Source organism: Varroa jacobsoni, unplaced genomic scaffold (genome assembly GCF_002532875.2).
Source record: "Varroa jacobsoni isolate VJ856 unplaced genomic scaffold, vjacob_1.0 scaffold_1036, whole genome shotgun sequence".
Lineage (NCBI taxonomy): Eukaryota > Metazoa > Arthropoda > Arachnida > Mesostigmata > Varroidae > Varroa > Varroa jacobsoni.
This window is the reverse complement of record NW_019213938.1, coordinates 26,194-36,158: the sequence shown is the minus strand read 5'-3', so window position 1 is coordinate 36,158 and position 9,965 is coordinate 26,194. Positions and strand designations below refer to the sequence as shown.

General features: G+C 40.1%; 2 protein-coding genes across 8 annotated transcripts; one reads left to right on the top strand and one right to left on the bottom strand.

Moving 5' to 3' along the window:
- Nucleotides 1-873: 873 nt before the first annotated feature.
- On the bottom strand, nucleotides 874-2,944 carry LOC111265980 (uncharacterized). Its single transcript, XM_022843079.2, has 2 exons — nucleotides 2,872-2,944; nucleotides 874-1,448 (listed from the first exon to the last, which is right to left on the bottom strand). The coding sequence occupies exons 1-2, from the start codon at nucleotides 2,887-2,889 to the stop codon at nucleotides 1,191-1,193; spliced, it is 276 nt and encodes a 91-aa protein (XP_022698814.1). The 5' UTR covers nucleotides 2,890-2,944; the 3' UTR covers nucleotides 874-1,190.
- A 2,270-nt stretch (nucleotides 2,945-5,214) lies between these two features.
- LOC111265979 (glutathione S-transferase class-mu 26 kDa isozyme 47) lies at nucleotides 5,215-9,215 on the top strand. 7 transcript variants are annotated; one of them, XM_022843077.2, is made up of 5 exons: nucleotides 5,215-5,899; nucleotides 7,348-7,481; nucleotides 7,823-7,931; nucleotides 8,348-8,458; nucleotides 8,650-9,215. In XM_022843077.2, exons 2-5 carry the CDS (start codon nucleotides 7,376-7,378, stop codon nucleotides 9,002-9,004), a joined length of 681 nt encoding a protein of 226 aa, XP_022698812.1. In that variant the 5' UTR covers nucleotides 5,215-5,899; nucleotides 7,348-7,375; the 3' UTR covers nucleotides 9,005-9,215. The 7 variants fall into 7 exon arrangements, with proteins under 7 accessions (XP_022698812.1, XP_022698811.1, XP_022698809.1 ...); XM_022843076.2 differs by having other exon boundaries at nucleotides 5,215-5,984; nucleotides 7,357-7,481; XM_022843074.2 differs by having other exon boundaries at nucleotides 5,215-5,984.
- The last annotated feature ends 750 nt before the right edge of the window (nucleotides 9,216-9,965 follow it).

Genomic DNA, 9,965 nt, shown 5'->3' with positions numbered 1-9,965 from the left:
GATCGACCGTCAAAATTGATCACGATGCGATATATATGCTATCTCTGATACAGAGTGTTACATAATTGCGCAGATTAAGCGCCGTGTAGAAAAGTCAAATGTGGTTGAGAGAAGCCAAGTCTCACAGCCAATGGTAGATTGTTACATGAATGAAATCTGTTTATCGAGAATAGTTGTATACGCTACGTTGCACAAATGATGGCACCAAAACCGGGTCTGCAGACGCAATGTGTAGCTATTTACTAGACGAAGAATGGTCGTGCGCTGGGCGCCACCCATTTGACGGGAAGCAAAGGCAATTGAAAGGTCCTCCGACCTTTCATGCTGAAGTGTTTGTCTAGTCAACTTCGAGACACGTGATGATTTAGGCTCGAAACTGAAGCTATATACACTTCGTTTAATACTGAAAGCCAACCATCTAAAATGATGCTTAACACCAGTGCACTGAAGATAGACGACTGATCTCTGAGTAGGTCCTACCTGTCGTTGATCAGAATAAAACACTAGCGCATTATTACTCCCTCACTGAATCAGAATATAATAGAGCTTCTATTATAGTATTATATAGTGTGATAGTATTTCACTGACTTTTCGCACAATTCTTCCAATATTGAGGACTGTATTAATACACTTTAGGCTAGCAAAGCAAGCAATTTAGCAAGGTAGCTGCCAGGACGCCGGCGGTCGCAGGGTATGTAGGGATTCCGTATTACACTAAAGTATCAAACTGAATAATTTAACATATGATTCCTATTATATTGGTATCGAATTAAGCCTGCGTAATGACTGCGGTATTTTTTAACATTTATAAAGAAAATATCTAAATTTTATCAAAATTGAAGAAAGTCCCAAAGTAGCTAATAAATTGACCCGTTCGCATTAACAAAAGTACACCAACTTTTATTACTGCGTAATTATTCATGTATTGCTTCCTTAATTGTTATTTAGATATATTTTTAAGTTGTATAAACATCCATGCGTGACTGTGTATTGCGTCTGTTTTTCAAATTTATCGAATAGGTAGCTTTTTACACTCGCATGTTTTCCTGTGCAAAACTCCAAACTGATTCGGGCCGATCATCTTAGTTGCATGAATCGACCAGTTCATCTATACGCACCCCTTCTACCATCTTCAATTCTCAGATTCGTTTTTGTCTGAAACAGTTTGGCTACCGTTTGGCCTTTTATGACTAAAGGTAGTAACCGCCGTAATAGTTACCATACCCTCCTCGATTGAAGTAGCCTCCCCTTGAAGTGTAGAATGGGTCGTACATCCTGGCAAATCGTCTGTAGTAGAATGGATTGTTATAATAGCCATAGGCGTACCGATTGAGGCCGTATCCGCCATACGGCCATCCTCCGCCGTACACGCCATAGCCACCATAACCAAAAGTAGCTCCCGAAAGCACCCCCACGAACCAAACGGCCCCGAGGGCGATAAAGACAAGCTAGAAATTAACAATAGCAAGCAATTTATCTATTAGTATACTTGTTCGATGGTAATGAACGTGCTATCAATATTTATCTGTCGGACAACTAACTGGAGATAACAGAAAAATATCAGTCAATAAAAAAAAGAGACCCTTGAAATTCGATGTACAGATGGACCCGTTAGGTAGTCTAACTTACCTAACGTCGTTTAAACTTATATTATTTATTAAACAATAAATACAGAAAAATTTACTGATGTTGCTATTTCTATTTAGTGCAACCATCAAGACAGTGACTTGCAACAATGTAATAAGCAGCGGTACTGCTAGCTACTTCGCTGGACCGATGTCCTAACACTCGCTTATCCTGTGATCGTGAATAACCGGATAATCACAGCACATGTGCACACATTGCGTCGACCGTTAATCCTTTTGATTATTCCTTCATGGAAAATCATCACTGGGATATGGGTTAACGAAAATTACTACACGGTTCCTGTCGAAGTTTCGGCTTTGATGCTCTGGAAAAAACAAAGCCCTTGTGCGTATACGTGCATATATACACAAAGCACTGTTGAGTCGTTACGAAATTTACGTCAATATATTTGCTTCTCACATCATTCATCTTGCTACAGCTTCACATCAGATAGCACCCAGCAGAAAACTGAAACGGTGTACACAACTGAGCTCTATTAGTATTGGAAGTAATTTTGGTAGTATTTAGTCTATAATGAGTATCTTTTTACAAGTTATACAGGTATTTTACAAGTTAAAATTCTGCTGATGTCAAAATCGTTACTTAACGAACGGAGGACCGTAGCGTTGGCATGACACACTGAGGACGTCAACGTTTAGATGTCCTATGCACCCCCACAGTTCAATTTTGCTATCGCGACATGGACAGACTGTCTGTCAAGGCGGCAAGAGCTGACGGTTCACCAAATACGTAACTGTATATACATTTCACGATTGCTCCTTTTTCGCCGTTCGTCATGATCGTAGCGATCATAATTAGGCAGGCGCCAGCTGTATCGTAGATAGACATACTGTTTAGAATATCTCAGAAGGCAGGAACTGTTATGCCTGCGCCATTCATTCTCCCTCCACTGCAGAACTACGGACCAATTGAATTTATTACATGCATGATTATTATCGATACGTAAACAAGACTATTGTCGCTTGTAAATTACAATAGATATTTTTACGCTTCGGAAAAGCCTCAAGAAAATTTTTCGGGACAAAAGATGTATGCAAAGCGTATACAACAACTGCTGTCCTAACGGCCTCTCTCTAGCTAGTAGGACACCGAGGTAGAGTAGTAGCCAAGATAAATCCGGTGTTAACGAATCTAATAGTTTTACATTCTACACGAGGCCACCAGTTAACCTAGTAGCGTTCAGTTTAGCTTGAGGTACACCGATATTTGGCGAAACGACAATACCTGATTGAAGGTCCTCATCCTAGTGTCGTATCTGGAATCCTTCTGAATGAATCAGCGTGACATCTTATATACGACTTCACACTGTGTTGTACTGATCTAGCTGCTGAAATAGCCCTTACCCATTGGTTTGGATTCCCGCCGAGAACTTCGACGTTCTGTGCGGCAAGTGGCATTTTCCCGTGACTACCGATTCGAGGTGCAGTAAGAAAGCTAACCTAATTAGTCTGCTCTATAATTTATCTCCATTATCTAGTAGTTAACTATCTATCGAGTATATATTGGCATGCACGTACAGAGTCTTGAGCATTAAAGCTAAGCGTCAAAAAGGTCAAAGAGGAAAATAATCTGAACTCCGTACATCGTACGACTTCCTATATATTGTTGACTTGCGCATTCATTCGAAGCTAACCCTTCATATCGCTTCGTTGGTGAAGCTGTTTTGTTGCAGTTCGCTCCACGGCTAACTCATGAAGCACGATGATATAAAATACACCATAAATGCTAAGATGATACTATATGATCCTTTAAAAATGTGCATCTCGCACGTGTGTACATCGCACGTCAGAGCACGTTCTGTACTAATAATTGAAAAAGAAAATACTTGACATTATCTGAAATTTCTCATTACTGATGCCTGAAGAAATACCTGCAGAACAACAATGAGTTCGCAGTTTTCAGGCATCGATCACAAATTGAACGCTTGCGGTACGCCGTCTTCTGAAGCTTTCGTCGGCAACTTCTAAGAATTTGTCAGATTGTCTAAATCCTAGAACTACTGCTTTTTCCATCTATTGTATGATACCTTCACTACATCGTCACGTCGTTCCCCTTTAGGCGAGTTTTGAGTTTCACCATTGGCAGCAGCGTTGACAACTAATCGAAAAGTATGTAGATATACTTCGGTGGCAGGGATTTACATTTTTTTTTGTTTTTCATCACTGCAACGTCTATTGTTGACAAATCACCTAGAAAGACAAAAAATATTATGTATGTATGCGCGTATGTATACACATGTTTATCATTTGATTTTGAAAAAATGAAAGCGTCTCCACATTCTAGTGGTTCCTTCTTGTATACCCAGTTGTGTGGTCAAGGCCACGGGAACCAAATACGGGTTTTCGATACACGAACTGAGAGAATATTCAAAATACAGAAAAATAACCTATATGCCCACAAGTATTTCTCCATTCTATTTAGTCGAACGTTAATAAATAATAAGCTACGTTCAAGCTGAAAATTTGTCAAAAGCATCTCAGTTTCGATGCGAGTACTTTGGAGCATCGTGCTATTAGAACTGCGTGATTATCCTGACTGAATCCGTTCAGGATATTCGTTTTTTAGTTAGCTAATGATATACCATAATTCCGATATAGTACAAATTTACATATTCTAAAGCTGTCTTTCATGACTTGCTACGCCGGAACCACACGTTCGCCGTAGTGAGATGTGCCGCCATTTCGAAAATCAGTAGAGGATTTCTAACGTAGTACTTTATTAAATGAAGTAATGGCATCCTTTAAGCACGACTAAAGTCATTCTCAGTTTTTTAGAAAAATTATAGAATGAAGGTGATCTGGAGCAGGAGTACAATTAAATGAAAGATACAGACGACAAACGAAAATCTTGATCGGTTTTTTCTAATAATGCAATCATTGCTTGCTAAACGAAAATAGAAGCTGTACTCGGTATAAGAAGCTATAGTCAGATGAGCCCAGTGTTTGAATCCTGTTGTTAAACAAGTTTATCGTCTGCTTCATTAAACGCAATCAACGCAGAGACACGCAAAGGGGTGTTCAACGCACTCAGTCATCTCATAATTGGTTAGCAAAGCAAATACACTTTAATTACGCGCCCGGGTCGTAGCGAATTTTAGCTCTACGAGTGTAAACTAATTAAATATTTTTCTCAACTTAGACTATAAAGAGCAATCACGACAAGCTGCATACGAGACTTGTTCATTACTCTTGAAGGTGGCAAACTTGGCTGGTCAATGCCCCGCCCTTCCGGATGCAGCTTCTCCTTATCTTGCCACCTATTTGATATTACTTCCCCCGTGGACATCGAATCTGTCCACCAGCATGGCAGTAAGTACCACCAGTCCTCTGGACTATTTCAATTCTATTATGTTTACAGTTGTCATCCTATGCCTAACAGCTATCCGCTAACTAAATCTTAATTAGGGACGACCCTGTGCCTGTGCCGCCATCTGGTGGCAAGGAGCCCAAACGTTTCGATGGACAGTGCTGCCGCAGCTGTCCCTGTCGCCTCGTTTCTAGCTTTATCTATGTCCGATATCGTCGAACGAAGTCATTTGTCGGTGTCTTTCGTTCATCTTCTCTCTGGCGATCGTGTGAATTATTTACTTATTGGCTCTTGTTGCTGCGGACGTAGTGACGATCTGCGGCGTGTCACTTACACGCGGGTCCCTCTCCTGCCTCACCGAGCCACCTCTCTGTGATACTATTTTCCAACCAATTGCGCCAACAACAATACTAGTAAGCGTACGTTGGGTCTCCTATGATTGGCGTCGCTGCTGTCGTCTATAGCCGCACAAGTACCGTCATAATCCGCATTAAGCAGAACCTAGCTACAGTTACTGGCGTGTTCGGCGGCTTGTTAACGCGGTCAGCAGCGAGACTTAATACGGGGACAACCGTAAAAGTAGACGACAGTAAAACAATCGGCTACTTGTTACTTTCTGTTTGACTGACTTCCGGACGAGAACCGGATAAGAGCGGCAACGGCGAAAACCTGCATCGATTCTACCGTTTTGAAGCCATTCTACGTATAGCTAGCTATACGGCGGCGATGTTGTTGAACACGTGGCAGAAGATATTACGCGACCCTGCAGCGCGTTTACAAGCGGATCAGTGAAGTCGGCGTGTGTCATCTATGCAGGTTTGCTCGGCGTACGTCTGTCTACGATCGGAGTGGAACAGGAGAAGATCTATAAACAGTAAAATGAACGCCAGCTGGTCCTGAGGTCTAATAATTGTGGACGTGCCTCGCAGCCGTATTCATATTTTAGGTGGTTCATTTATGTAACACGCGTTTGTCAAATGTGAACGTCGTTCTCATAATACAGCAACAAAAGCGAACAATTCATTAAAAAGGTGTTTAATCAACCTGCGTTCATTATCTGTAATAGTAATTCATTAGAACATGTTGTCTGAAAAGTGCGGCTTCCCTACGATTAAACTTACGCTAAAATGAATCTCTGACTAGTGGGGTGTTCCTGACATGTGTGTGCCTCCCATTTTCTGGGTTACGCTGAACATTGTAACTTCTGCTCGTAATGCGTTCGGATGGTCTTTTTTTTTCGCTCTTATGGCGCCAGATGTTTAGCTTACTTACTACCGGTACTGAGCACAAATAAAGTAATACAATTAAATAACCGAGCAGCTGTAAAGGATAAATTGTACTTTTAAAAAATTTTACCTATTCATGTTCGCACGTTTTCGAATGTCAGACATTCATCTTGAGAGCTTCGTCGGAGATCGTAATAAATATATAGGCTGATCAATATGGAAAAACGCCTATGATATTACCCTGTCGTAATAGTACATCAAAGTAAGTCACTTTATTTGCTGCTGAACACTTACCGATATCCAGATGATGGTCTGGATGGCAGTGCAGTACGGAATGTTTTGCCAGTTAAGCCTAGGGATCCGATTTAAAATACTCTGGGTTCGAAACCCGACGTAGACACGCTTTTTTGTGATAGCCGGACAACCGTCTGAACTAATCGCTGACGTAAAACGTAAAATATTGATTAGATCATAATGCTTTTTGTCGAATCGATTCTAAAAGCGTAGTATCGAAGGCTGTCGTACAATATACAGCTGAAAGTTAGTTATAGTAAAAGTTTTACGATATGGCTTCAAACCTGTCGTTTATTTAATGGTCATTATGTAAGAACTTGATAAAGAACCTATACAAATGTTACTCATTCCACCCTATTCTAGGTACTGAATATTGAAGAGAAGCCTATTATTATTATTGTACCTGTTGATACAGCCAGTGAATTAAAACTAGTCGTTAGCACACAATCGTCTATCGAGTCAATCAAGTATTATCGAGACACCTGTCCTTGCAACGGCTAGCAGTGTCACACGAGGGCAGCGTAAAATAATAGTAGTTAAAATTGAAGAGCTATGAGTCAACGGGGGATCGTCTCTTCCGCGAGGAAAGTCCTTATGATCGTTATTGCACAATTACCCCTATATGTTCGACCCTTCCCAAAAACAAGAATTGTGTAACTTCTATGTACATACATATATTTGTATAATAGTTAGAAAGAATACCATTAATAATAGCCTATTCGTTCTATGAACAATTTCCTCTGCATGAAGACATCGGATTCCACAATATCAATTGAGTAATGAACCTTAAGATTGCTACTGCCTACCATAATTACAAGCTAGAGCTGTTTGTTCTAAAAAACGATTTATTAAGGTACATTTGTCATTTCACAAGCAAACGAAGAGCCGGAAGGATTTCTACCATGAAATTAGGATACTGGAATGTACGAGGGCTTTGCTCGCCAATTCGTTACCTGCTCGAGTACGTCGGCGCAGAATACGATGAGGTTCGTTACGAAACTTCCGATGGTAGGTGACCACAGCGTTCATAAGACGTATCCCAGTAATCTATAGTCCTGTAAGGAGGATTTGCCCGCGGTCATAACGAAGAGATTCGTTCCGATTTAGCTGAAAGGGAAAAGCTGAATCTCGTATTTTTAATTGGATTTGGGTTTGATCTAATACGATGTTATTTAGAGTATAAATTGTTAATAATAACGTATACATTTTAGATGTGAACCAGACAGGATTTAAGTCCGGTCTGGGTGATGAACAGATTGTGTGCAACCTTTATTGTTATAAGATTAATTGCAACCTTTTATGTAACGTTATATTCGAGACAAACGTAGAAATTCGTAAATCGCTTTTAGCTCCCAAGTGGCAAGACGATAAGACATCACTGGGAATGGAGTTCCCCAATATACCTTATCTATTCGATGATGACGACCTCAAATTGACACAATCAATGGCTATTCTCCGGTAAGTGAACTTCAGGCAATACATTTCCCAACTGTGCTATAAACGCTAACCTAACCTAACCTAACCAAACACTACTAGATTTTACCGTTTACCGTTTGAACACTATAGATTTCGTTTGTAGCATGACCTACAATGAACTTTCCCACAGAGCGAGGACGAAGCTTTCACTAGCATATATAGGTTTCTGAAATTTACATTATAATTACCGAAGCCAGCTGAAATATATAATTATGCTACACTTATTTAGGATTATACAGAACAAAACGTATTTAGTAAATTATTCACGTTTGACATTAGCTCAGTGAAGGGATTCTGGCGGAAAACGGTACCACCATTAACCAATCACACACATCAATGAGTGCGATACGAGAATCCTGTTAAAAAAAATCTAACCCAAAATGGAAAATAACATTCAGGTATTTGGGCGGAAAGTATCAACTGACAGGTGTCCAGCTCAATTCAAGCAGAAGTCCTCTCCAGCAGAAAGCTATCGTCGATATGGTTGAGCAGCAACTCCATGATCTAAGGCACGTATTATTAATCAGAAGCTTAATAATGCTGATGCGACCTTATCGTGGGCCGATAATAAAACAATACTTTTATTTCTTCTAGTTTCCCATTCGAAAATAGTTCAATTGTCCGAAATTACGACAAACTTAAGTTACAACGCATTATAACTTTACGATTTATCCGTTTTGACGAACGTAATTTTATTTAGGATGAGCTATGTATACTATGGGTTCGGCGTTAAGGACGAACTAGACTGGATAGCCCCCGAAGGCCTGATCAAGGCGATTCCGCGTTTCCTAAAGCCATGGTCGAATCGTCTGGAAAATCGTCGCTTCCTGTTTGGCGACGAAATCTCGTACGTGGACTTCCTTCTATTCGAAATACTCGATATCTTCCAAATTTTAGACGCTGGGGTGATTGATACGCCGGAAACAAAATCGCTTCGTACATACTACAATCACGTACGCGCTCTCCCTAAGCTGAAGGCGTATCTCGAGTCGGAACGACACATCAGTTGGCCAGTGTTTGGGCCCAGCGCAGAAGTTTGGGGACATATAAAATAGATAAGATAGACCATAGCATCGAATAGAACGAGTCCTTTTGACTTCCTTCGACATAATTTCCGCTGCGCTATAAAGCTGCTCGGATATTAATGGACATGATGAATGATAATTTTATGTGAGATATATACATAAAACATTAACATATGAGGAATATATAGCTACGGCTTCATAATAAGGATTAATAAATGGGCATGGTGCGTGATGCGCTTTACTCAGAGAACCACTCCTATTTTCATCAGCTTATTGGTAATATTCTGTTGTGCAAGAAACACACGTGGAAAAACCACGCCAATTAAATAGAAATCGTAGAAAAACTTGTTTTAGACAAGAACTTATTGGCAATTAATGTATATTTTGTATCTTAGGGGCATACTTACACGTCTATCAGCTTTTTTCCACTCTCCTCGACAAAAGAATTACTTTGTATGTAATTGGTACTGAGCAATTGAATAGAAACGAGTAGAATATGACAGTTGAATTCTTCGCCGAAGACAGGGTTGAAGCAGCGCATCGATCCAGCTGTTTAATAAACTACGATTTAACTTGAATTAAAGACAGCTTTACACGCATGTAGTGTTTCCAACTTCATTAGCAGCCAACGTGAACATTTAGGTCCTAATTATTAAAAAGAGGAGCCTTATTTTATTACGTAGCATAAAAGCAATGCAAGAAAACTCTTTATTCATAATCAAATAGCGGCCAACACACACACACAAGCATATAGGACGATTCAAAACTTTCCTTTTTAACCCACTTGGTCCATACTGAAGTAGCTCATTTTAACCACTGTCTAAAGCTTGCCCTCCGTTAGCTGATCTCACAAAAAGATTTACCAATTCATAACATATTTAAGCTTAGAACGTGGCGGATTTTATATAGAAATTCAATAGTCGTATTTGCCAAGCAGGTATTTGACTGGCCATTGTAGTTTCTCGAAAGCTCATTGTTTAGTCAAGCACCG